Here is a 27,345-nt window from a genome sequence, read left to right as displayed (position 1 = left end):
CACAGAGAGACACACAGAGAGAGAGACACAGAGACACACAGGGAGACACACAGAGACACACAGAGACACACAGAGAGACAGAGAAACACAGAGAGACACACAGAGAGACACAGAGAGAGACACACAGAGAGACACACAGAGACACACAGAGAGACACACACAGAGACACACAGAGACACACACACAGAAAGACACAGACACACAGAGACACACACACAGAGACACACACAGAGATACACACAGAGAGACACACAGAGAGACACACACAGAGAGACACACAGAGACACACACAGAGAGACACAGAGAGACACACAGACACACACAGAGAGAGACACAAGGACACACAGAGAGAGACATAGAAAGACACACAGAGACAGACACACAAAGACACACAGAGACACACACGCAGAGACACACACAGAGAGAGACACAGAGAGAGACACACACAGAGAGACACACACAGAGACACACTCACAAAGACACAGAGAGAGACACACAGAGACACAGACACACACAGAGACACACACACAGACACACAGAGAGAGACACACAGAGAGAGACACACACAGAGAGACACACAGAGACACACACACACAGACACACACACAGACACACACAGACACACACACACACAGAGACACACACACAGAGACACACAGAGACACACACACAAAGACACACACAGAGAGAGACACACAGAGACACAGACACACACAGAGACACAAACAGACACACACAGACACACACAGAGACACACACAGAGACACACACAGAGACACACACAGAGACACACAGAGAGAGACACAGACACACAGAGACACACACACAGACACACATAGACACACACAGACACACACAGACATACACAGAGACACACACACAGAGACACACACAGACACACAGAGAGAGACACAGACACACAGAGACACACACACAGACACACACAGAGACACACACACACAGACACACACAGAGAGACAGAGAGAGACACACAAACACACACACAGACACACACACACAGAGACACACACACAGACACACAGAGAGAGACACAGACACACAGAGACACACAGACACACACAGACACCCACAGAGACACACACACAGAGACACACACAGAGACACACACACAAAGACACACACAGAGACACACACACAGACACACACAGACACACACAGACACACACAGAGACACACACACAGAGACACACACACAAACACAGAGAGAGAGACACAGACACACAGACACACACACAGAAACACACACAAAGACACACACACAAAGACACACACACAGACACACACACAGACACACACACACAGACACACACAGAAACACACACACAGAAACACACACAAAGACACACACACAAAGACACACACACACAGACACACACACAGACACACACAGACACACACAGACACACACAGAGACACACACACAGAGACACACACACAAACACACAGAGAGAGACACAGACACACACACAAAGACACACACACACAGACACACACACAGACACACACACACAGACACACACACAGACACACAGACACACACACAGAAACACACACAAAGACACACACACAAAGACACACACACACACACAGACACACACACAGACACACACAGAGACACACACACAGAGACACACACACAAACACACAGAGAGAGACACAGACACACAGAGACACACACACAGACACACATAGACACACACACAGACACACAGAGACACACACACACAGAGAGACTCACACAGAGACACACACACAGAGACACACACAAAGACACACACACACAGACACACAGAGACACACACAGACACACACAGACACACACAGAGACACACACACAGAGACACACACACAAACACACACAGAGACACACACAGACACACACACACAGACACACACAGAGACACACACACAGACACACACACAAACACACACAGACACACACACAGAGATACACACACAGAGACACACACACAGACACACACACAGACACACACACAGACACACACACAGACACACACACACAGAGACACACACACACAGACACACACACAGACACACAGAGAGAGACACAGACACACAGAGACACACACACAGACACACATAGACACACACACAGACACACACAGACACACACAGACACACACAGAGACACACACAGAGACGCACACAGACACACACAGACACACACACACAGAGACACACAGACACACACACAGAGACACACACACAGACACACACACAGACACACACACAGAAACACACACACAGACACACACACACAGACACACACACAGACACACACACAGACACACACACACAGACACACACACAGACACACACAGACACACACACACAGACACACACACAGAAACACACACAAAGACACACACACAGACACACACAGACACACACAGAGACACACACAAAGACACACACAAAGACACACACACAGACACACAGAGACACACACACACACAGACACACACACAGAAAGACAGACAAAGCAGTAGAACGTAATTCCTTAACCTCAGTAACTCAGACGTTGAACCACCACCCCCCCACCACCGCCCCCCCCACCACCCCCCCCCACCACCCCCCCCCACTACCCCCCCCACCACCCCCCCCCACCACCCTCCCCCCCACCACCCACCCCCCCCACCAGCCCCCACCCACCCACAATGCTATTAACGAGGTGCCACTTTCATTGTGCGATCCAAAAGGTCACAACTGAGATTTACCACTCACACTCAACTCTACAATGGTGGGGGGGTGGTGGGGGGTGGTGGGGGGGGCAGAGTGGGGGGGGGGGGGTGGTGGGGGGTGGTGGTGGGGGGGGCAGAGTGGGGGGGACAGAGTGGGGGGGGGGTAGGAATTTAAAAGTGCGAGCTGGCAAGAAGTTGGTTGTGTAGCTGGACTCAGTAGACTTGGCAGTCGTGGTGGTGGTGGTGATGGTGGTGGTGGTGATGGTGGTGGTGATGGTGGTGGTGGTGATGGTGGTGGTGATGGTGGTGGTGGTGGTGATGGTGGTGGTGGTGATGGTGGGGGTGGTGGTGGTGGTGGTGGTGGAGGTGGTGGTGGTGGTGGTGGTGGTGGTGGTGGTGATGGTGGTGGTGGTGGTGGTGGTGATGGTGGTGATGGTGGTGGGGGTGGTGGTGGTGGGGATGATGGTGGTGGTGGTGGTGGGGGTGATGGTGGTGATGGTGGTGGTGATGGTGATGGTGGTGGTGGTGGTGATGGTGGGGGTGGTGGTGGTGGTGGAGGTGGTGGTGGTGTTGGTGGTGGTGGTGGAGGTGGTGGTGGTGGTGGGGATGGTGGTGGTGGGGGTGGTGGTGGGGGTGGTGGTGATGGTGGGGGTGGTGGTGATGGTGGTGATGGTGGGGGTGATGGTGGTGATGGTGGGGGTGGTGATGGTGGGGGTGGTGATGGTGGGATTGATGGTGGGGGTGGTGGTGGTGGTGGTAGTGGTGGTGATGGTGGGGGTGGTGGTGGTGGTGGTGATGGTGGTGGTGGTGGTGATGGTGGTGGTGGTGGTGGTGATGGGGTGGTGGTGGTGGGGGTGGTGATGGTGGGGCTGGTGGTGGTGGTGGTGATGGTGGTGATGGTGGTGGTGGTGGTGATGGTGGTGGTGGTGGTGGTGGTGGTGGTGGTGGTGGTGGTGGTGGTGATGGATGGGGAGCGTTAGTGCAGCGATTAGCGCTTCACTGCGCGTGAATGAATGAGTGAGTGGGCAGGTGAGTGAGTGGATAGGTGAGTGAGTGGGTAGGTGAGTGAGTGGGTAGGTGAGTGAGTGGGCAGGTGAGTGAGTGGATAGGTGAGTGAGTGGGTAGGTGAGTGAGTGGGTAGGTGAGTGAGTGGGTAGGTGAGTGAGTGGGCAGGTGAGTGAGTGGATAGGTGAGTGAGTGGGTAGGTGAGTGAGTGGGTAGGTGAGTGAGTGGGTAGGTGAGTGAGTGGGTAGGTGAGTGAGTGGATAGGTGAGTGAGTGGGTTGGTGAGTGAGTGGGTAGGTGAGTGAGAGGGCAGGTGAGTGAGTGGATAGGTAGGTGAGTGAGTGGGTTGGTGAGTGAGTGGGTAGGTGAGTGAGAGGGTAGGTGAGTGAGTGGGTTGGTGAGTGAGTGGGTTGGTGAGTGAGTGGGTAGGTGAGTGAGAGGGTAGGTGAGTGAGTGGGTAGGTGAGTGAGTGGGTAGGTGAGTGAGTGGATAGGTAGGTGAGTGAGTGGGTAGGTGAGTGAGTGGGTAGGTGAGTGAGAGGGTAGGTGAGTGAGTGGGTTGGTGAGTGAGTGGGTAGGTGAGTGAGAGGGTAGGTGAGTGAGTGGGTAGGTGAGTGAGTGGGTAGGTGAGTGAGTGGGTTGGTGAGTGAGTGGGTAGGTGAGTGAGAGGGTAGGTGAGTGAGTGGGTTGGTGAGTGAGTGGGTAGGTGAGTGAGAGGGTAGGTGAGTGAGTGGGTAGGTGAGTGAGTGGGTAGGTGAGTGAGTGGGTTGGTGAGTGAGTGGGTAGGTGAGTGAGAGGGTAGGTGAGTGAGTGGGTTGGTGAGTGAGTGGGTTGGTGAGTGAGTGGGTAGGTGAGTGAGAGGGTAGGTGAGTGAGTGGGTTGGTGAGTGAGTGGGTAGGTGAGTGAGAGGGTAGGTGAGTGAGTGGGTAGGTGAGTGAGTGGGTAGGTGAGTGAGTGGATAGGTAGGTGAGTGAGTGGGTAGGTGAGTGAGTGGGTAGGTGAGTGAGAGGGTAGGTGAGTGAGTGGGTTGGTGAGTGAGTGGGTAGGTGAGTGAGAGGGTAGGTGAGTGAGTGGGTAGGTGAGTGAGTGGGTAGGTGAGTGAGTGGGTTGGTGAGTGAGTGGGTAGGTGAGTGAGAGGGTAGGTGAGTGAGTGGGTTGGTGAGTGAGTGGGTAGGTGAGTGAGAGGGTAGGTGAGTGAGTGGGTAGGTGAGTGAGTGGGTAGGTGAGTGAGTGGATAGGTAGGTGAGTGAGTGGGTAGGTGAGTGAGTGGGTAGGTGAGTGAGAGGGTAGGTGAGTGAGTGGGTTGGTGAGTGAGTGGGTAGGTGAGTGAGAGGGTAGGTGAGTGAGTGGGTAGGTGAGTGAGTGGGTAGGTGAGTGAGTGGGTTGGTGAGTGAGTGGGTAGGTGAGTGAGTGGGTAGGTGAGTGAGTGGGTAGGTGAGTGAGTGGGTAGGTGAGTGATTAGGTGAGTGAGTGAGTGGGTAGGTGAGTGAGTGGGTTGGTGAGTGAGTGGGTAGGTGAGTGAGTGGGTAGGTGAGTGAGTGGGTAGGTGAGTGAGTGGGTAGGTGAGTGAGTGGGCAGGTGAGTGAGTGGGTAGGTGAGTGAGTGGGTAGGTGAGTGAGTGGGTAGGTGAGTCAGTGGGTTGGTGAGTCAGTGGGTAGGTGATTGAGTGGGTAGGTGAGTGAGTGGGTAGGTGAGTGGGTAGGTGAATGAGTGAGTATGTGAGTGAGTGGGTAGGTGAGTGATTAGGTGAGTGAGTGAGAGGGTAGGTGAGTGAGTGGGTAGGTGAGTGAGTGGGTAGGTGAGTGAGTGGGTAGGTGAGTGAGTGGGTAGGTGAGTGAGTGGGTAGGTGAGTGAGTGGGTAAGTGAGTCAGTGGGTTGGTGAGTCAGTGGGTAGGTGATTGAGTGGGTAGGTGAGTGAGTGGGTAGGTGAGTGGGTAGGTGAATGAGTGAGTATGTGAGTGAGTGGGTAGGTGAGTGATTAGGTGAGTGAGTGAGAGGGTAGGTGAGTGAGTGGGTAGGTGAGTGAGTGGGTAGGTGAGTGAGTGGGTAGGTGAGTGAGTGGGTAGGTGAGTGAGTGGGTAGGTGAGTGAGTGGGTAAGTGAGTCAGTGGGTTGGTGAGTCAGTGGGTAGGTGATTGAGTGGGTAGGTGAGTGAGTGGGTAGGTGAGTGGGTAGGTGAATGAGTGAGTATGTGAGTGAGTGGGTAGGTGAGTGATTAGGTGAGTGAGTGAGAGGGTAGGTGAGTGAGTGGGTAGGTGAGTGAGTGGGTAGGTGAGTGAGTGGGTAGGTGAGTGAGTGGGTAGGTGAGTGAGTGGGTAGGTGAGTGAGTGGGTAAGTGAGTCAGTGGGTTGGTGAGTCAGTGGGTAGGTGATTGAGTGGGTAGGTGAGTGAGTGGGTAGGTGAGTGGGTAGGTGAATGAGTGAGTATGTGAGTGATTAGGTGAGTGAGTGAGAGGGTAGGTGAGTGAGTGGGTAGGTAGATGAGTGGGTAGGTAAGTGAGTGAGTAGATGAGTGAGTGGGTTGGTGAGTGAGTGGGCAGGTGAATGAGTGGGTAGGTGAGTGAGTGGGCAGGTGAGTGAGTGGGTAGGTGAGTGAGTGGGTAGGTGAGTGAGTGGATAGGTGAGTGAGTGGGCAGGTGAGTGAGTGGGTAGGTGAGTGAGTGGGTAGGTGAGTGAGTGGGTAAGTGAGTCAGTGGGTTGGTGAGTCAGTGGGTAGGTGATTGAGTGGGTAGGTGAGTGAGTGGGTAGGTGAGTGGGTAGGTGAATGAGTGAGTAGGTGAGTGAGTGGGTAGGTGAGTGATTAGGTGAGTGAGTGAGAGGGTAGGTGAGTGAGTGGGTAGGTGAGTGAGTGGGTAGGTAGATGAGTGGGTAGGTAAGTGAGTGGGTAGGTGAGTGAGTGGGTTGGTGAGTGAGTGGGCAGGTGAATGAGTGGGTAGGTGAGTCAGTGGGCAGGTGAGTGAGTGGGTAGGTGAGTGAGTGGGTAGGTGAGTGAGTGGGCAGGTGAGTGAGTGGGTAGGTGAGTGAGTGGGTAGGTGAGTGAGTGGGTAAGTGAGTCAGTGGGTTGGTGAGTCAGTGGGTAGGTGAGTGAGTGGGTAGGTGAGTGGGTAGGTGAATAAGTGAGTAGGTGAGTGAGTGGGTAAGTGAGTGATTAGGTGAGTGAGAGGGTAGGTGAGTGAGTGGGTAGGTGAGTGAGTGGGTAGGTAGATGAGTGGGTAGGTAAGTGAGTGGGTAGGTGAGTGAGTGGGTTGGTGAGTGAGTGGGCAGGTGAATGAGTGGGTAGGTGAGTGAGTGGGCAGGTGAGTGAGTGGGTAGGTGAGTGAGTGGGCAGGTGAGTGAGTGGGTAGGTGAGTGAGGGGGTATGGTGAGTGAGTGGGCAGGTGAGTGAGTGGGTAGGTAGATGAGTGGGTAGGTAAGTGAGTGGGTAGGTGAGTGAGTGGGTTGGTGAGTGAGTGGGCAGGTGAATGAGTGGGTAGGTGAGTGAGTGGGCAGGTGAGTGAGTGGGTAGGTGAGTGAGTGGGTAGGTGAGCGAGTGGGTAGGTGAGTCAGTGGGTTGGTGAGTCAGTGGGTAGGTGATTGAGTGGGTAGGTGAGTGAGTGGGTAGGTGAGTGATTAGGTGAGTGAGTGACAGGGTAGGTGAGTGAGTGGGTAGGTGAGTGAGTGGTAGGTGAGTGAGTGGGTAGGTGAGTGAGTGGGTAGCTGAGTGAGTGGGTAGGGGAGTGAGTGGGTAGGTGAGTGAGTGGGTAGGTGAGTGAGTGAGTGGGTACGTGAGTAAGTGAGTGGGTTGGTGAGTGAGTGCGTAGGTGAGTGAGTGGATAGGTGAGTGAGTGGGTCGGTGAGTGAGTGGGTAGGTGAGTGAGTGAGTAGGTGAGTGAGTGGGTAGGTGAGTGGGTAGGTGAGTGAGTGGGTACGTGAGTAAGTGAGTGGGTTGGTGAGTGAGTGAGTGAGTGCGTAGGTGAGTGAGTGGGTAGGTGAGTGAGTGGGTCGGTGAGTAAGTGGGTAGGTGAGTGAGTGAGTAGGTGAGTGAGTGGGTAGGTAAGTGAGTGGGTAGGTGAGTGAGTGGGTAGGTAGGTGAGTGAGTGAGTAGGTGAATGAGTGGGTAGGTGAGTGAGTGGGTAGGTGAGTGAGTAGGTGAGTGAGTGAGTGGGTAGGTAGGCGAGTGAGTGAGAAGGTGAGTGAGTGAGTAGGTGAGTGAGTGAGTAGGTGAGTGGGTAGGTGAGTGAGTAGGTGAGTGAGTGGGTAGGTGAGTGAGTGGGTAGGTGAGTAGGTGAGTGAGTGAGTGAGTGGGTAGGTGAGTGAGTGGGTTGGTGAGTGGGTGGGTGAGTGGGTGAGTGAATGGGTAGGTGAGTGAGTAGGTAGGTGAGTGAGTGGGTAGGTGAGTGAGTGGGTAGGTGAGTGTGTAGGTGAGTGAGTGGGTATGTGAGTGAGTGGGTAGGTGAGTGAGTGGGTAGGTGAGTGAGTAGGTGAGTGAGTAGGTAGGCGAGTGAGTGGGTAGGTGATTGAGTGAGTAGGTGAGTGAGTGGGTAGGTGAGTGCGTGAGTAGGTGAGTGTGTTTAGTAGGTGAGTGAGTAGGTGAGTGAGTGGGTAGGTGAGTGGGTAGGTGAGTGGGTAGGTGAGTGGGTAGGTGAGCGAGTGGGTAGGTGAGTGAGTGGGTACGTGAGTGAGTGGATGGTGAGTGAGTAGGTACGTGAGTGAGTGAGTAGGTGAGTGAGTGGATAGGTGAATGAGTGAGTGGGTAGGTGAGTGAGTGGGCAGGTGAGTGAGTGAGTAGGTGAGTGAGTGAGTAGGTGACTGGGTAAGTGAGTGAGTAGGTAGGGGAGTGAGAGAGTGGGTAGGTGATTGAGTGAGTAGGTGAGAGTGGGTAGGTGAGTGAGTGGGTAGGTGAGTGAGTAGGTGAGTGAGTGAGTAGGTGAGTGAATGGATAGGTGAGTGAGTGGGTAGGTGAGTGAGTGAGTGGGTAGGTGAGTGAGTGGGTAGGTGATTGAGTGGGTGAGTGAGTGAGTGGGTAGGTGAGTGAGTGGGTAGGTGAGTAAGTAGGTGAGTGAGTGGGTAGGTGAGTTAGTGGGTAGGTGAGTTGGTGGGTAGGTGAGTGGGTGGGTTGGTGAGTGAGTGAGTGAGTAGGTGATTGAGTGGGTAGGTGAGTGAGTGAGTAGGTGAGTGAGTGGGTAGGTGAGTGAGTGTGTAGGTGAGTGAGTGGGTAGGTGAGTGAGTAGGTAGGTGAGTGAGTGGGTAGGTGAGTGAGTGGGTGACTGGGTAGGTGAGTGAGTATGTAGGGGAGTGAGAGAGTAGGTGAGTGAGTGGGTAGGTGAGTGAGTGGGTAGGTGATTGAGTGAGTAGGTGAGAGTGGGTAGGTGAGTGAGTGGGTAGGTTAGTGAGTGAGTAGGTGAGTGAGTGAGTGAGTAGGTGAGTGAATGGATAGGTGGTGGTAGGTGAGTGAGTGAGTGGGTAGGTGAGTGAGTGGGTAGGTGATTGAGTGGGTGAGTGAGTGAGTGAGTGGGTAGGTGAGTGAGTGGGTAGGTGAGTAAGTAGGTGAGTGAGTGGGTAGGTGAGTTAGTGGGTAGGTGAGTTGGTGGATAGGTTAGTTGGTGGGTAGGTGAGTGGGTGGGTTAGTGAGTGAGTAGGTGATTGAGTGGGTAGGTGAGTGAGTGAGTAGGTGAGTGAGTGGGTAGGTGAGTGAGTGTGTAGGTGAGTGAGTGGGTAGGTGAGTGAGTAGGTAGGTGAGTGAGTGGGTAGGTAAGTGAGTGGGTAGGTGAGTGAGTGGGTAGGTGAGTGAGTGGGTAGGTGAGTGAGTGGGTCGGTGAGTGAGTGGGTAGGTGAGTGGGTAGGTGAGTGAGTGGGTAGGTGGGTGGGTAGGTGAGTGAGTGTGTAGGTGAGTGGGTAGGTGAGTGAGTGGATAGGTGAGTGGGTAGGTGAGTGAGTGGGTGAGTGGGTGGGTGGGTGAGTGAGTGAGTGAGTTGGTGAGTGAGTGGGTAGGTGAGTGAGTGGGTGAGTGGGTGGGTGAGTGGGTGAGTGGGTTGGTAGGTGAGTGGGTGAGTGAGTGAGTGGGTGAGTGAGTGGGTAGGTGAGTGGGTAGGTGAGTGAGTGGGTAGGTGAGTGAGTGAGTAGGTAGGTGAGTGGGTAGGTGAGTGAGTGGGTATGTGAGTGAGTGGGTAGGTGAGTGAGTGAGTGGGTAGGTGAGTGGGTAGGTGAGTGGGTAGGTGAGTGAGTGGGTAGGTGAGTGGGTGAGTAGGTAGGTGAGTGAGTGGGTAAGTGAGTGGGTAGGTGAGTGAGTGAGTGGGTAGGTGAGTGAGTGCGTAGGTGAGTGGGTAGGTGAGTGAGTGTGTAGGTGAGTGAGGGAGTGGGTAGGTGAGTGGGTAGGTGAGTGAGTGGGTAGGTGAGTGGGTGAGTGAGTAGGTGAGTGGGTAGGTGAGTGAGTGGGTGGGTGAGTGGGTAGGTGAGTGAGTGGGTAGGTGAGTGAGTGGTTAGGTGAGTGAGTAGGTGAGTGAGTGAGTAGGTGAGTGAGTGGGTAGGTTGGTAGGTGAGTGAGTGAGTGGGTGAGTGATTGGGTAGGTGAGTGAGTGGGTAGGTGAGTGAATGAGTAGGTGAGTGAGTGAGTGGGTGAGTGAGGGGGTGGGTGAGTGAGTGGGTAGGTGAGTGGGTAGGTGAGTGGGTGGGTACGTGAGTGAGTGGGTAGGTGAGTGAGTGGGTAGGTGAGTGAGGGGGTGTGTGAGTGAGGGGGTGGGTGAGTGGGTGCGTAGGTGAATGAGTGGGTAGGTGAGTGAATGAGTAGGTGAGTGAGTGGGTGAGTGAGTGAGTGGGTGAGTGAGGGGGTAGGTGAGTGAGTGGGTAGGTGAGTGAGTGGTTAGGTGAGTGAGTAGGTGAGTGAGTGAGTAGGTGAGTGAGTGGGTAGGTTGGTAGGTGAGTGAGTGAGTGGGTGAGTGATTGGGTAGGTGAGTGAGTGGGTAGGTGAGTGAATGAGTAGGTGAGTGAGTGAGTGAGTGGGTGAGTGAGGGGGTGGGTGAGTGAGTGGGTAGGTGAGTGGGTAGGTGAGTGGGTGGGTACGTGAGTGAGTGGGTAGGTGAGTGAGTGGGTAGGTGAGTGAGTGGGTAGGTGAGTGAGTGAGTGTGTGAGTGAGGGGTGGGTGAGTGGGTGCGTAGGTGAATGAGTGGGTAGGTGAGTGAATGAGTAGGTGAGTGAGTGGGTGAGTGAGTGAGTGGGTGAGTGAGGGGGTGGGTGAGTGGGTGGGTAGGTGAGTGGGTGGGTAGGTGAGTGAGTGGGTAGGTGAGTGAGTGGGTAGGTGAGTGAGTGGTTAGGTGAGTGAGTGGGTAGGTGAATGAGTGGGTAGGTGAGTGAGTGGGTAGGTGAGTGAGTGAGTGGGTAGGTGAGTAGGTAGGTGAGTGAGTGGGTAGGTGAGTGAGTGGGTAGGTGAGTGGGTAGGTGAGTGAGTGATTGGGTAGGAGAGTGAGTGGGTAGGTGAGTGAGTGGGTAGGTGAGTGAGTAGGTAGGTGAGTGAGTGGGTACGTGAGTGAGTGGGTAGGTGGGTGGGTGGGTGAGTAGGTGAGTGAGTGGGTAGGTGAGTGAGTGGGTAGGTGAGTGAGTGAGTGAGTAGGTGAGTGTGTGAGTGAGTGAGTGGGTAGGTGAGTGGGTGGGTAGGTGAGTGAGTGAGTGGGTAGGTGAGTGAGTGGGTAGGTGAGTGGGTGGGTAGGTGAGTGAGTGAGTGGGTAGGTGAGTGAGTGGGTAGGTGAGTGGGTGGGTAGGTGAGTGAGTGAGTGGGTAGGTGAGTGAGTGAGTAGGTCAGTGAGTGAGTGTGTAGGTGAGTGGGTGGGTAGGTGAGTGAGTGAGTGGGTAGGTGAGTGGGTAGGTGAGTGAGTGGGTAGGTAAGTGAGTGGGTAGGTGAGTGGGTAGGTGAGTGAGTGGGTAGGTGAGTGGGTAGGTGAGTGAGTGGGTAGGTGAGTGGGTAGGTGAGTGGGTAGGTGAGTGGGTGAGTAGGTGAGTGGGTAGGTGAGTGAGTGATTGGGTAGGAGAGTGAGTGGGTAGGTGAGTGAGTGGGTAGGTGAGTGAGTAGGTAGGTGAGTGAGTGGGTACGTGAGTGAGTGGGTAGGTGGGTGGGTGGGTGAGTAGGTGAGTGAGTGGGTAGGTGAGTGAGTGGGTAGGTGAGTGAGTGAGTGAGTAGGTGAGTGTGTGAGTGAGTGAGTGGGTAGGTGAGTGGGTGGGTAGGTGAGTGAGTGAGTGGGTAGGTGAGTGAGTGGGTAGGTGAGTGGGTGGGTAGGTGAGTGAGTGAGTGGGTAGGTGAGTGAGTGGGTAGGTGAGTGGGTGGGTAGGTGAGTGAGTGAGTGGGTAGGTGAGTGAGTGAGTAGGTCAGTGAGTGAGTGTGTAGGTGAGTGGGTGGGTAGGTGAGTGAGTGGGTAGGTGAGTGGGTAGGTGAGTGGGTAGGTGAGTAGGTGAGTGAGTGAGTGAGTGGGTGAGTGAGTGAGTGAGTGGGTAGGTGAGTGAGTGGGTAGGTGAGTGGGTAGGTGAGTGAGTGGGTAGGTGAGTGGGTAGGTGAGTGAGTGGGTAGGTGAGTGGGTAGGTGAGTGGGTAGGTGAGTGGGTGAGTAGGTGAGTGAGTGAGTGGGTGAGTGGGTAGGTGAGTGAGTGAGTGGGTAGGTGAGTGGGTAGGTGAGTGAGTGGGTAGGTGAGTGGGTAGGTGAGTGGGTGGGTAGGTGAGTGAGTAGGTGAGTGAGTAGGTGAGTGAGTGAGTGGGTAGGTGAGTGGGTGAGTAGGTGAGTGAGTGGGTAGGTGAGTGAGTAGGTGAGTGAGTGAGTGGGTAGGTGAGTGGGTGGGTAGGTGAGTGAGTGGGTAGGTGAGTGGGTGGGTAGGTGAGTGAGTGAGTGAGTGGGTAGGTGAGTGAGTAGGTGAGTGAGTGGGTAGGTGAGTGGGTGGGTAGGTGAGTGAGTGGGTAGGTGAGTGAGTGAGTACAGTGCCGGCCTTCGTAGGCGCTGCTGCTGCCTCCACGCTCCTGACAGCACTTGGCCCAAACGCCCGTGGGAGGCTACCTGGGGGGACTTTGCCTTTGTGAGGCTGGCGGTGACGTTGCTGATTGGACGGTGGGGGTCTCCAGTTCGGCCGAATTACTTCCAAAATGTGGGGGGTGAGTTTCACGGTGAGGTCATCATTTGGGATGTCTGGGTAGTTTAGATAGCAGGGGGGTGGGTAGGTGAGTGGGTGGGTGGGTGAGTGGGTGGGTGAGTGGGTGAGTGGGTGGGTGAGTGAATGAGTGAGTGGGTGGGTGGGTGAGTGAGTGGGTGAGTGGGTGGGTGGGTGATTGGGTGAGTGAGTGAGTGAGTAAGTGGGTGGGTGGGTGGGTGCGTGAGTGAGTGAGTGGGTGGGTGAGTGAGTGAGTGCGTGAGTGAGTGAATGAGTGACAGAGTGAGTGGGTGAGTGAGTGAGTGGGTGGGTGGGTGAGAGAGTGAGTGAGCGAGTGAGTGGGTGAGTGAGTGAGTGGGTGAGTGAATGAGTGGGTGAGTGAGTGGGTGAGTGGGTGAGTGAATGAGTGGGTGAGTGACTGAGTGAGTGGCTGAGTGAGTGACTGAGTGAGTGACTGAGTGAGTGACTGAGTGAGTGACTGAGTGAGTGACTGAGTGACTGAGTGACTGAGTGACTGACTGACTGAGTGACTGAGTGAGTGACTGAGTGAGTTGGTGGTTGGGGTGTCTTGAGACTGGGACTCGAGGGGATGACCGTGAGCAATGAGTACTCGGCGCGAGTACTCATTGACGACTCCGTGAGTACTCAGAGTACTTGCCAGGAGGCCGTGTCCAGGCAGGAAATTCCAACTGCTGCCTGCCTGCCTGCCTGCCTGCCTGCCTGCCTGCCTGCCTGCCTGCCTGCCTGCCTGCCTGCCTGCCTGCCTGCCTGCCTGCCTGCCTGCCTGCCTGCCTGCCTGCCTGCCTGCCTGCCTGCCTGCCTGCCTGCCTGCCTGCCTGCCTGCCTGCCTGCCTGCCTGCCTGCCTGCCTGCCTGCCTGCCTGCCTGCCTGCCTGCCTGCCTGCCTGCCTGCCTGCCTGCCTGCCTGCCTGCCTGCCTGCCTGCCTGCCTGCCTGCCTGCCTGCCTGCCTGCCTGCCTGCCTGCCTGCCTGCCTGCCTGCCTGCCTGCCTGCCTGCCTGCCTGCCTGCCTGCCTGCCTGCCTGCCTGCCTGCCTGCCTGCCTGCCTGCCTGCCTGCCTGCCTGCCTGCCTGCCTGCCTGCCTGCCTGCCTGCCTGCCTGCCTGCCTGCCTGCCTGCCTGCCTGCCTGCCTGCCTGCCTGCCTGCCTGCCTGCCTGCCTGCCTGCCTGCCTGCCTGCCTGCCTGCCTGCCTGCCTGCCTGCCTGCCTGCCTGCCTGCCTGCCTGCCTGCCTGCCTGCCTGCCTGCCTGCCTGCCTGCCTGCCTGCCTGCCTGCCTGCCTGCCTGCCTGCCTGCCTGCCTGCCTGCCTGCCTGCCTGCCTGCCTGCCTGCCTGCCTGCCTGCCTGCCTGCCTGCCTGCCTGCCTGCCTGCCTGCCTGCTGCTGCTGCTACTGCTGCTGCATGTCCATCGACCCCACTTTACCCACCAATTCCTGTACACATGTGGCACTGATCAGCTGGTGAATAGTGGGGGGGTGGAGGGTGGAGATGGGGGAGATGGGGGGATGGTGGATAGCACACACACATATACATACACATACATACATACACACACACATACATACACACATACATACACACATACATACACACATACATACACACACGTACACACACACATACACACACATACCCACACACATACATACACACATACATGCACACACACATACACACACACATACACACATATACACACACACATACAAATATACATACACACACACGTACACACACATACATACACACACATACATACACACACTCGTACACACATACATACACACACATACACACACGCACATACATACACACACACATACACACTCATACATACACACACACGTACACACATACACATACACACACTGATACACACACTCGTACACACATACATACAAAGACAAAAGACAAAGATCCCCCATATAGCCTGTAACAGACTGTAGGGGCAAGTGCTGTTAGCGAGCACCTATGAAGGCCAGAACGGTACACGAGGGGGTGGGTGGCCAGCACCACGCCCGACCGCCTTTGTCTCCCTAGTGGCGATGTTTACACACCACACCAGGTACTCATTTGAGGCTGAGTCGACCTAGGGGAGGCCCGGGACCGGTTCAGATAATCGTCACTGGTGTTGGCCGTGAGCGGGAATCGAACCCGGGTCGCCAGGTTCATAGCGCAGCGCGCTAACCGCTACACTATCGCTCCCCACACACATACATACAAAGACATACATACATACACATACATACATACACACACTCATACATACATACACACACACGTACACATACACACATACACACACACATACACACACTGATACACACACTCGTACACACATACATACACTCGTACACACATACATACACATACATGCATACACACACTCATACATACACACACTCATACACACACTCACACATACACTCATACACACACACATACACACTCATACATACATACACACATACACACACTCATACACACACTCACACATTCACACACACACATACATACACACATACATACACACATACACACACAACAACAACCACCATTCGCCACTAAGTGGTGGTGACATCACCACGACGCTTGTGCCAGGCCATGTGCACCTTGAGGCCACGTGAAGTGTCGAACGCCCGCTGGCAGGAGGTCACGGGGCAGACCCAGGTGCCACGGGTCGACTGACTGAGATGACTGGCTGATGCACCACCTGTGCCCCCTACTGTGCCAACCTGCTGTGCTTTAGCCACCCGGCGCTCCGCTCTTTGTTGTGAGCATCGCTCCTCCGCCCTCCGTTGTTGTTGTGGGGCGACTGCCTCCAACTGCCCAGTAGCGTCCTTCACGAGCCTCCTCCACAGAGGCCGATCTTGACACCGCTGGTACCAATCATCGGCAAGTCCACTCAGCTCCACATCCTCCTGTACCACATCACTCCATCTCTTCTCTAGCCCGTGCCGCGCCCGTTTAGCCCCCTCGATCCGGCCGAACAAAAGCTGTTTCGGCATGCGGTGGCTGGGCATGCGGGCTACATGACCCAGCCAACGCAGCCTTGCCTGCCGGAGGAGCTCACCGATGGGACCTTGTCCAGATCTTTCAAGGATTTGAGAGCTCCTCACACAATCCAGCCTGGTTAAACCCAGGATGGATCGTAGGCAGGCCAGCCTAAATGTTTCTAACCGGTGAAGATGTTCCATTAAGGGGGTTCACGTTTCGCAAGCGTAGAGAAGGGAGGGAATGACCGTGGCCGAGGAGACCTGAAGCTTAGTGCGGAGCGACAGACCAGGTAGCTTCCACACAGCGTTACGCAACCGATGAAAAGATATTGCCGCTCGACTGATTCGGAGTGAGACCTCTGCTGTTAAACTGGAGCCGGTCATAAGCACAGTGCCCAGGTATGGGAAACTCTCCACAACTGCCCCATCACCGATTGGGAGTTGTGGGGGTGGAGTGTCCGATGGTTCAAAATACCCAGGCAGGTGCTTAGTTTTGGTGGGGCTGATGGTAAGGCCTCATCTCTTAGTGGCATGCTCCAGTCTCAGCAGCAGCGTCTCCAACTCCGCCTCTGAATGAGCAGCTATTACCAAATCATCGGCATACATAACGTGGTTGAGCAATAGGGAGCCATCCCTTGACCGCACCCGGGCATCGATCAGCCTCCCATTATATCTGTACCAAATGGAGATTCCCCCGGTACAGCTACTGAAGGCTTCACGAACTACGTGGTCAAAATAGATGTTAAATAATGTGGGAGCCAGAGGACATCCCTGTCGCACACCAAGGTGTACAGGGAATGGCTCTAACTCCCGGCCACGTAGTTTTACCCGGGCCCGCTCACCATCATGAAGGTCCTTAATGATCATGAGCAGGGGGTCAGGGACTCCAAAAGCATGAAGAACAACCCAGAGCCCAGGCCTACTGACGGTATCATAGGCCTTGACCAGGTCAATAAAGCAGAGATGTAGGTCTTGTTTGAATTCCCTACACCTCTGCTGTAGCAGACGGACAGAAAATATGGCATCTGTGCAGGACCGCCCTTTTCTGAAACCACATTGGGGCTCCGCAAGCCTCTCTTCAGCGTGCCTGGTAAGGCGATGCTGAATAATCCTTGCCAGGACCTTTCCAGGCAGACCGAGGAGTGAGATGCCCCTGTAGTTGTTACAGTCTGTGCGGTCCCCCTTCTTAAAGAGGGGGACCACCAGGGCATCCTTCCAATCCTGCGGAACCCGTCCAGTGGTCCAGACTGTTGTCATGATGTCATTTAGGGCAGTCTGTGCACAAACGCCACCCTCCCTCAGCATTTCGCTTGGGAGATCATCTCTCCCCGGTACCTTTCCTGGTCTCAGACTCCGGATCGCCTTCAGTACTTCCTTAACAGATAGCACCTCAGCCAGCCACTCACAGGGGGTGACTTCTTCCAATATTTGAGGCACCGCAGCCTCAGCAGGGTCATCCCCACTTTGTGCCACGATGTTTTCCTGGCTGAGGGATTTCCCTTCCCCCAGGACCTCACAGATATGCTCAGCAAATCTGCAAACCTGTTCCTTGGGGTCGGAGATTGGATCACCGTTTTTTCCCCTAATGATGGTTATAGGTGTGGCGCTGCAGGTTACTTTTTTGATGGAGTTAAATAGAGATTTGTGATCGTGGGCCACTGAGGCAGACTCCATCTCCTCAGCAACCCGCGACCACCACCCATCCTTGCAGCGTTTCACGGCTCTCCGAACCTCCGAGCAAAGGCTGCGGTAAGCCTCCTCATTCTCTGACGTGGAATTCTGTAGCCGATGACAGTGGGCCTGTCGCTTTTTCTCAACTATCCTGAACAACTCCTCTGTCAGCCAGGGTCTCTGGGGAGGTCTGGACCGCGTTCCCAAAGCAGCCATTGCAGCTGCATGAGTCACAGTCCTAAACCTCGCCCATTTACCCTCGACATCAGGAGGAGTGGGGGACGATGCCAACCCCAGCTGCAAGCGATGATGAAATTCTCGCTTGCAGCTTTCATCAGCTAGCTGAGACCAGGCCACTTTAGGTTGGAATGGGGTCCTTGGTGTACACCCACCACTGGAGTGGAAGAATGGCAGGCGCATCTTACAGATGACTAGTCGATGGTCAGAGGGCCGATCAGCTCCACGGTAGGTCCTGGTGTCAAGGACATGGGCTCGCATCCGCTGGTCCGTCACTATGTAGTCCAGCAAATGTTCTTGCTTGGACCCGGCATGCATCCATGATGTTTTGTGGATGCGCCGATGCCGGAACAGCGTGTTGGTAATTACAAGCCCATGGACTGCACAAAAATCTAGCAGCCTCCTACCGTTGTTATTGAGCTGATCTGGCCCATGCCCTCCAATCACTCCAGACCAGGTGCCAGCATCATGACCAACTCGGGCATTGAAGTCACCCAACAAGATGACTCTATCCCGAGGGGCCACTTCAGCCAGCACCTGTGACAGGAGGTCATAGAAGGCATCTGACTCATCGGCCTTGCCTGCATCCCTCCACGGATGTTCGTCTTCGGTGGGGGCATAAGTAACCACGACCACCACTCCTCGCCTCCGGTTGATGGGAAGGCGAGCCCAAAGTAGCCCGGGGCTCACAGCTTCCCACACCTCACCGCCACGCTCCCACGCCCCCTTCATTCTTTTGTTCAAAAGAAGAGCCACACCCTGTTTTATGGCAGTCTGCTGCCCCGAGTAGAGGACTGTCCACCACCTCACGGTGGCAGGAGCCAGAGCCGGTCCACCGGACCTCCTGAACGCCGCAGAGATCCAGGCGGTACCGGTCCAGCTCCCGACAGAGGAGTGGGCAGCCTCTCCTTCCGCATTGAGCGTTCGGAACATTCCACGTGGCCGCACGTAGCGGCTTCTCGTTGTTTTCTGGAGGAAGCCCCGAGGGTCGAGGTTCAAATCTCCTGGCTCCGCCGATTGGGCCTTTGGCCAGGAGACGTCACGGACGCCTGTCCCCGCCGGGTGCCTCCGGCACAAGCTTGTTACACTCTTAGCTTTTTCGGTAAAGTCACGTTGAAGGGAAACAATAAAATAATAAAATTTATATACATGAAGCAATAAAAATTCTCACGACGTTTCGACCGTAACGCAAACGGTCGTCATCAGGTCGAAACGTCGGGGAGAATTTTTATCGTCTTATATATATATATTTTATTGTTTTACCGTTTCCCTTCGACGTGACTTTACCCCCGAAAAGAGCCGAGGATATGAATCGCCGCGGCCGCGAAAGCTTTCAATCAAAATTCGTCGTCACATTGCGGTTGCGTATTCAACGCGGCGTTTGCACCCTGACGGTGTAGGAGAAAACATTCATTTGAAGGAAGAAGAAAAAAAAAGGGCCCATGCAATTATTGTTTTTGATATATATATACACATACACATATATATATACACACCTTATTACATTTTACCGTTTCCCTTCGGAAAGAGCCGAGAACATGAATCGCCGCTGGTCGCGGAAGGCCTCCGAACCGCGTGAGCTCCGTTGTTTCGCCGGTGATCCCCGTGGCATGAGCAGCCTCGGGCCGCCACTCCCGGGTTGGTGCTGTTCGTCGGGGGGGGGGGGGGTAGTCGAGCCCCGGGAGAGTAGGCCCGCGGGGAGCTTGCAGCTTCCCGCACCTCACCGCCACACCCCTCCCCCCTCCAGGTGGAGGCGTCCCTCCGCGTGGACGGGGCGGCGGGCCGTGGGGAGGAGCAGCAGCACGAGGGGCACCACGTGGGGCACCACGTGGGGCACCACGTGGTGCAGCAGCAGGAGGAGCACGAGGAGCAGCAGCTTGAGGCGCTGCTGCTTCGTCGTCGTGTCGACGAGGAGGCTGCGGCCTACCGGCGCAAGCTGCAGGCCTACCAGGAGGGGCAGCAGCGGCAGGCGCAGCTCGTTCAGAAGCTGCAGGCCAAGGTGGGGGGTCGTGGTTGGTGGTGGTGGGGGTGGTGGTGGTGGTTGTGGTGGTGGTGGTGGTTGTGGGGGGGGGGGTGGTGGTGGTGGTGGTGGTGGGGGGGGGTGGTGGTGGTGGTGGTGGTGGAGGTGGGGGTGGAGGTGGTTGTGGTGGTGGTGGTGGGAGTTGTGGTGGTGATGGTGGTGGTGGTGGGGGGGCGTGGAGGTGGTGGTGGTGGTGGTTGTGGGGGTGGTGGTTGTGGTGGTGATGGTGGTGGTGGTGGGGGTGGTGGTGGTGGTTGTGGTGGTGGAGGTGGTGGTGGTGGTGGTGGTGGAGGTGGTGGTGGTGGTGGAGGTGGTGGTGGTGGTGGTCATCGTCGTCGTCATCGTCATCGTCGTCGTCATCATCGTCGTCATCATCGTCGTCATCGTCATCATCGCCATCGTCGTCGTCGTCGTCATCATCATCGTCATCGTCGTGATCATCGTCATCATCGTTTGGGTGAGTGGGTGGGGGAGTGAGTGGTGAGTGAGTGAGTGAGTGGTGAGTGAGTGAGTGGTGAGTGAGTGAGTGGTGAGTGAGTGGTGAGTGAGTGGTGAGTGAGTGGTGAGTGAGTGGTGAGTGAGTGGTGAGTGGTGAGTGAGTGGTGAGTGAGTGGTGAGTGAGTGAGTGAGTGGTGATGGTGAGTGAGCGGTGAGTGAGCGGTGAGTGGTGATGGTGAGTGAGTGGTGAGTGAGTGAGTGGTGAGTGAGTGGTGAGTGAGTGGTGAGTGAGTTAGTGGTGAGTGAGTGAGTGGTGAGTGAGTGGTGAATGGTGAGTGAGTTAGTGGTGAGTGAGTGGTGAGTGGTGAGTGAGTTAGTGGTGAGTGAGTGAGTGGTGAGTGAGTGGTGAGTGAGTTAGTGGGTGAGTGGGTGAGTGGGTGAGAGAGTGAGTGGTGAGTGAGTGAGTGGGTGAGTGGGTGAGTGAGTGAGTGAGTGGTGAGTGAGTGGTGAGTGGTGAGTGAGTGAGTGGTGAGTGAGTGGTGAGTGAGTGGTGAATGAGTTAGTGGTGAGTGAGTGGTGAGTGAGTGGTGAGTGAGTGGTGAGTGAGCGGTGAGTGAGTGGTGAGTGAGTGGTGAGTGGTGAGTGAGTGGTGAGTGAGTGGTGAGTTAGTGGTGAGTTAGTGGTGAGTGGTGAGTGAGTGAGTGGTGAGTGGTGAGTGAGTTAGTGGTGAGTGAGTGAGTGGTGAGTGAGTGGTGAGTGAGTGGTGAGTGAGTTAGTGGTGAGTGGGTGAGTGAGTGAGTGGTGAGTGAGTGAGTAAGTGAGTGGTGAGTGAGTGGTGAGTGAGTGGTGAGTGAGTGAGTGGTTGGTGAGTGGTGAGTGAGTTAGTGGTGAGTGAGTGAGTGGTGAGTGAATGGTGAGTGAGTGGTGAGTGAGTGTGTGAGTGAGTGAGTGAGTGGGTGAGTGAGTGAGTGGGTTAGTGAGTGAGTGGTGAGTGAGTGAGTGGGTGAGTGAGTGAGTGGGTGAGTTGTGAGTGAGTGGTGAGTGAGTGGTGAGTGAGTGTGGGTGAGTGAGTGAGTGGTGAGTGAGTGAGTGAGTGAGTGAGTGAGTGGTGAGTGAGTGAGTGAGTGGTGAGTGAGTGAGTGAGTGGTGAGTGAGTGAGTGAGTGGTGAGTGAGTGAGTGTGTGAGTGAGTGAGTGAGTGAGTGAGTGAGTGAGTGGGTGAGTGAGTGGTGAGTGAGTGAGTGGTGAGTGAGTGGTGAGTGAGTGGTGAGTGAGTGGTGAGTGTGTGAGTGAGTGAGTGAGCGGGTGGGTGAGTGGGTGAGTGAGTGGGTGAGTGAGTGAGTGGGTGAGTGAGTGGTGAGTGAGTGAGTGGTGAGTGAGTGGTGAGTGAGTGGTGAGTGAGTGAGTGGTGAGTGAGTGAGTGAGTGGTGAGTGAGTGGTGAGTGAGTGTGTGAGCGAGTGAGTGAGTGGGTGAGCGAGCGAGCGAGTGAGTGAGTGGGTGAGCGAGCGAGTGAGTGAGTGGGTGAGTGAGTGAGTGGGTGAGTGAGTGAGTGGGTGAGTGAGTGGGTGAGTGAGTGAGTGGTGAGTGAGTGGTGAGTGGTGAGTGAGTGGTGAGTGAGTGAGTGAGTGGTGAGTGAGTGAGTGGTGAGTGAGTGGTGAGTGAGTCGTGAGTGAGTGGTGAGTGAGTTAGTGGTGAGTGAGTGAGTGAGTGGTGAGTGAGTGAGTGAGTGAGTGGTGAGTGAGTGAGTGAGTAAGTGAGTGAGTGAGTGGTGAGTGAGTGGTGAGTGAGTGAGTGAGTGGGTGAGTGAGTGAGTGGTGAGTGAGTGGTGAGTGGTGAGTGAGTGGTGAGTGAGTGAGTGAGTGGTGAGTGAGTGAGTGGTGAGTGAGTGGTGAGTGAGTCGTGAGTGAGTGGTGAGTGAGTTAGTGGTGAGTGAGTGAGTGAGTGGTGAGTGAGTGGTGAGTGAGTGAGTGAGTAAGTGAGTGAGTGAGTGGTGAGTGAGTGGTGAGTGAGTGAGTGAGTGGGTGAGTGGGTGAGTGAGTGAGTGAGTGGTGAGTGAGTGAGTGAGTGGTGAGTGAGTGGTGAGTGGGTGAGTGAGTGAGTGGTTGGTGAGTGGTGAGTGAGTTAGTGGTGAGTGAGTGAGTGAGTGGTGAGTGAATGGTGAGTGAGTGGTGAGTGAGTGAGTGAGTGGGTGAGTGAGTGGTGAGTGAGTGAGTGGTGAGTGAGTGTGTGAGTGAGTGGTGAGTGGGTGAGTGGGTGAGTGAGTGGTGAGTGGGTGAGTGAGTGAGTGGTGAGTGAGTGAGTGGGTGGGTGCGTGAGTGAGTGGTGAGTGAGTGGTGAGTGAGTGGTGAGTGAGTGAGTTAGTGGGTGAGTGAGTGAGTGAGTGGGTGAGTGAGTGGTGAGTGAGTGAGTAAGTGAGCGAGTGGGTGAGTGAGTGAGTGAGTGGTGAGTGAGTGGTGAGTGAGTGGGTGAGTGAGTGTGTGAGTGAGTGGGTGAGTGAGTGAGTGAGTGGGTGAGTGAGTGAGTGAGTGGTGAGTGAGTGGTGAGTGAGTGAGTGAGTGGTGAGTGGTGAGTGAGTGGGTGAGTGAGTGGTGAGTGAGTGGGTGAGTGAGTGAGTGAGTGGTGAGTGGTGAGTGAGTGGTGAGTGAGTGGTGAGTGGTGAGTGAGTGGTGAGTGAGTGAGTGGTGAGTGAGTGGTGAGTGAGTGGGTGTGTGAGTGGTGAGTGAGTGCGTGAGTGGGTGAGTGAGTGAGTGCGTGAGTGGGTGAGTGAGTGAGTGGGTGAGTGAGTGGTGAGTGAGTGGTGAGTGAGTGGTGAGTGGTGAGTGAGTGGTGAGTGAGTGGTGAGTGGTGAGTGTGTGGTGAGTGAGTGAGTGAGTGGTGATGGTGAGTGAGTGGTGAGTGAGCGGTGAGTGGTGATGGTGAGTGAGTGGTGAGTGAGTGAGTGGTGAGTGAGTGGTGAGTGAGTGGTGAGTGAGTTAGTGGTGAGTGAGTGAGTGGTGAGTGAGTGGTGAATGGTGAGTGAGTTAGTGGTGAGTGAGTGGTGAGTGGTGAGTGAGTTAGTGGTGAGTGAGTGAGTGGTGAGTGAGTGGTGAGTGAGTTAGTGGGTGAGTGGGTGAGTGGGTGAGAGAGTGAGTGGTGAGTGAGTGAGTGGGTGAGTGGGTGAGTGAGTGAGTGAGTGGTGAGTGAGTGGTGAGTGGTGAGTGAGTGAGTGGTGAGTGAGTGGTGAGTGAGTGGTGAATGAGTTAGTGGTGAGTGAGTGGTGAGTGAGTGAGTGGTGAGTGAGTGGTGAGTGAGTGGTGAGTGAGCGGTGAGTGAGTGGTGAGTGAGTGGTGAGTGGTGAGTGAGTGGTGAGTGAGTGGTGAGTTAGTGGTGAGTTAGTGGTGAGTGGTGAGTGAGTGAGTGGTGAGTGGTGAGTGAGTTAGTGGTGAGTGAGTGAGTGGTGAGTGAGTGGTGAGTGAGTGGTGAGTGAGTTAGTGGTGAGTGGGTGAGTGAGTGAGTGGTGAGTGAGTGAGTAAGTGAGTGAGTGAGTGAGTGGTGAGTGAGTGGTGAGTGAGTGGTGAGTGAGTGAGTGGTTGGTGAGTGGTGAGTGAGTTAGTGGTGAGTGAATGGTGAGTGAGTGGTGAGTGAGTGAGTGTGTGAGTGAGTGAGTGAGTGAGTGGGTGAGTGAGTGAGTGGGTTAGTGAGTGAGTGGTGAGTGAGTGAGTGGGTGAGTGAGTGAGTGGGTGAGTTGTGAGTGAGTGGTGAGTGAGTGGTGAGTGAGTGGTGAGTGAGTGAGTGGGTGAGTGAGTGAGTGGTGAGTGAGTGGTGAGTGAGTGAGTGAGTGGTGAGTGAGTGAGTGAGTGGTGAGTGAGTGAGTGAGTGGTGAGTGAGTGAGTGAGTGGTGAGTGAGTGAGTGTGTGAGTGAGTGGTGAGTGGGTGAGTGAGTGAGTGGGTGAGTGAGTGGTGAGTGAGTGAGTGGTGAGTGAGTGGTGAGTGAGTGGTGAGTGAGTGGTGAGTGTGTGGAGTGAGTGAGTGACGGGTGGGTGAGTGGGTGAGTGAGTGGGTGAGTGAGTGAGTGGGGTGGAGTGAGTGGTGAGGTGAGTGAGTGGTGAGTGAGTGGTGAGTGAGTGGTGAGTGAGTGAGTGGTGAGTGAGTGGTGAGTGGTGAGTGAGTGTGTGAGTGAGGGTGAGCGAGTGAGTGAGTGGGTGAAGCGAGCGAGGTGAGTGGGTGAGCGAGCGAGCGAGAGTGAGTGGGTGAGTGAGTGAGTGGGTGAGTGAGTGAGTGGGTGAGTGAGTGGGTGAGTGAGTGAGTGGTGAGTGAGTGGTGAGTGGTGGTGAGTGGTGAGTGAGTGAGTGAGTGGTGAGTGAGTGAGTGGTGAGTGAGTCGTGAGTGAGTCGTGAGTGAGTGGTGAGTGAGTTAGTGGTGAGTGAGGAGTGAGTGGTGAGTGAGTGAGTGAGTGGTGAGTGAGTGAGTGAGTAAGTGAGTGAGTGAGTGGTGAGTGAGTGGTGAGTGAGTGAGTGAGTGGGTGAGTGAGTGAGTGGTGAGTGGTGAGTGAGTGGTGAGTGAGTGAGTGAGTGGTGAGTGAGTGAGTGGTGAGTGAGTGGTGAGTGAGTCGTGAGTGAGTGGTGAGTGAGTTAGTGGTGAGTGAGTGAGTGAGTGGTGAGTGAGTGAGTGAGTGGTGAGTGAGTGAGTGAGTAAGTGAGTGAGTGAGTGGTGAGTGAGTGGTGAGTGAGTGAGTGAGTGGGTTGAGGGTGAGTGAGTGAGTGAGTGGTGAGTGAGTGAGTGAGTGGTGAGTGAGTGGTGAGTGGGTGAGTGAGTGAGTGGTTGGTGAGTGGTGAGTGAGTTAGTGGTGAGTGAGTGAGTGAGTGGTGAGTGAATGGTGAGTGAGTGGTGAGTGAGTGAGTGAGTGAGTGGGTGAGTGAGTGGTGAGTGAGTGAGTGGTGAGTGTGTGAGTGAGTGGTGAGTGGGTGAGTGGGTGAGTGAGTGGTGAGTGGGTGAGTGAGTGAGTGAGTGGTGAGTGAGTGAGTGGGTGCGTGAGTGAGTGGTGAGTGAGTGGTGAGTGAGTGGTGAGTGAGTGAGTTAGTGGGGTGAGTGAGTGAGTGAGTGGGTGAGTGAGTGGTGAGTGAGTGAGTGAGTAAGTGAGCGAGTGGGTGAGTGAGTGAGTGAGTGGTGAGTGAGTGGTGAGTGAGTGGGTGAGTGAGTGTGTGAGTGAGTGGGTGAGTGAGTGAGTGAGTGGGTGAGTGAGTGAGTGAGTGGTGAGTGAGTGGTGAGTGAGTGAGTGAGTGGTGAGTGGTGAGTGAGTGGGTGAGTGAGTGGTGAGTGAGTGGGTGAGTGAGTGAGTGAGTGGTGAGTGGTGAGTGAGTGGTGAGTGAGTGGTGAGTGGTGAGTGAGTGGTGAGTGAGTGAGTGGTGAGTGAGTGGTGAGTGAGTGGGTGTGTGAGTGAGTGGTGAGTGAGTGCGTGAGTGGGTGAGTGAGTGAGTGGGTGAGTGAGTGAGTGGTGAGTGGTGAGTGAGTGAGTGGGTGAGTGAGTGAGTGGTGAGTGGTGAGTGTGACTGAGTGGTGAGTGAGTGGTGAGTGAGTGAGTGGTGAGTGAGTGAGTGGTGAGTGTGAGTGAGTGAGTGGTGAGTGAGTGGTGAGTGAGTGAGTGGTGAGTGGGTGAGTGAGTGGTGAGTGGGTGAGTGAGTGAGTGAGTGGGTGAGTGAGTGAGTGAGTGGTGAGTGAGTGGTGAGTGGGTGAGTGAGTGAGTGGTTGGTGAGTGGTGAGTGAGTTAGTGGTGAGTGAGTGAGTGAGTGGTGAGTGAATGGTGAGTGAGTGGTGAGTGAGTGAGTGAGTGGGTGAGTGAGTGGTGAGTGAGTGAGTGGTGAGTGAGTGTGTGAGTGAGTGGTGAGTGGGTGAGTGGGTGAGTGAGTGGTGAGTGGGTGAGTGAGTGAGTGGTGAGTGAGTGGGTGGGTGGGTGAGTGAGTGGTGAGTGAGTGGTGAGTGAGTGGTGAGTGAGTGAGTTAGTGGGTGAGTGAGTGAGTGAGTGGTGAGTGAGTGGGTGAGTGAGTGGTGAGTAAGTGAGCGAGTGGGTGAGTGAGTGAGTGAGTGGTGAGTGAGTGGTGAGTGAGTGGGTGAGTGAGTGTGTGAGTGAGTGGGTGAGTGAGTGAGTGAGTGGGTGAGTGAGTGAGTGAGTGGTGAGTGAGTGGTGAGTGAGTGGTGAGTGAGTGAGTGGTGAGTGAGTGGGTGAGTGAGTGGTGAGTGAGTGGTGAGTGGGTGAGTGAGTGAGTGGGTGAGTGAGTGAGTGAGCGAGTGAGTGAGTGTGTGAGTGGGTGAGTGAGTGAGTGGGTGAGTGAGTGGGTGTGTGAGTGAGTGGTGAGTGAGTGCGTGAGTGGGTGAGTGAGTGAGTGAGTGGGTGCGTGAGTGGTGAGTGAGTGGTGAGTGAGTGAGTGAGTGGTGAGTGAGTGGGTGAGTGAGTGAGTGAGTGGTAAGTGGTGAGTGAGTGTGTGAGTAAGTGGTGAGTGAGTGAGTGAGTGGTGAGTGAGTGGTGAGTGAGTGAGTGGTGAGTGAGTGAGTGGTGAGTGAGTGGTGAGTGAGTGAGTGGTGAGTGAGTGGTGAGTGGTGAGTGAGTGGTGAGTGAGTGAGTGGGTGAGTGAGTGAGTGGTGAGTGAGTGGGTGAGTGAGTGAGTGGTGAGTGGTGAGTGAGTGAGTGGGTGAGTGAGTGAGTGGTGAGTGAGTGAGTGAGTGGTGAGTGAGTGGTGAGTGGTGAGTGAATGGTGAGTGAGTGGTGAGTGAGTGTTACTCTCTCTCTAGGTTCTGCAGTATAAGAAGAAATGTGGAGATTTGGAGCAGCAGCTGCTGGAGAAGTCTGTGCAGGTAGAGTGGAGACAACACTACCATGATCACAATCATGACCACGATCACTACCACGATCACTACCACGATCACTACCACGATCACTACCACGATCACTACCATGATCACAATCACGACCACGATCACTACCACGATCACTACCATGATCACAATCACGACCATGATCACTACCACGATCACGACCACGATCACTACCACGATCACGACCACGATCACTACCACGATCACGACCACTACCACGATCACTACCACGATCACTACCACGATCACTACCACGATCACTACCATGATCACAATCACGACCATGATCACTA

The 27,345-nt window shown here is 55.0% G+C and overlaps 1 protein-coding gene across 2 annotated transcripts in view; it reads left to right on the top strand.

The window, feature by feature from the left end:
• The window catches only part of LOC142922653 (rootletin-like), a 94,931-nt gene that overhangs the window by 46,162 nt on the left and 21,424 nt on the right, over positions 1 to 27,345 (top strand). For both annotated transcript variants that reach the window (XM_076063485.1, XM_076063486.1), the window contains exons 4-5: positions 19,493 to 19,744; positions 26,969 to 27,031. In XM_076063485.1, coding sequence (XP_075919600.1) covers positions 19,493 to 19,744; positions 26,969 to 27,031 — 315 coding nt within the window. The remainder of the gene's footprint in view (positions 1 to 19,492; positions 19,745 to 26,968; positions 27,032 to 27,345) is intronic.

The sequence above is a fragment of the Petromyzon marinus genome, unplaced genomic scaffold, assembly GCF_048934315.1.
Source record: "Petromyzon marinus isolate PM22_M1 ecotype Great Lakes invasive population unplaced genomic scaffold, UKy_Petmar_22M1.pri1.0 PM_Scaffold_134, whole genome shotgun sequence".
NCBI classification, from domain to species: Eukaryota; Metazoa; Chordata; class Hyperoartia; order Petromyzontiformes; family Petromyzontidae; genus Petromyzon; species Petromyzon marinus.
Note: the sequence above shows the minus strand (reverse complement) of the source record. Positions and strands in the feature narration are given on the sequence as shown.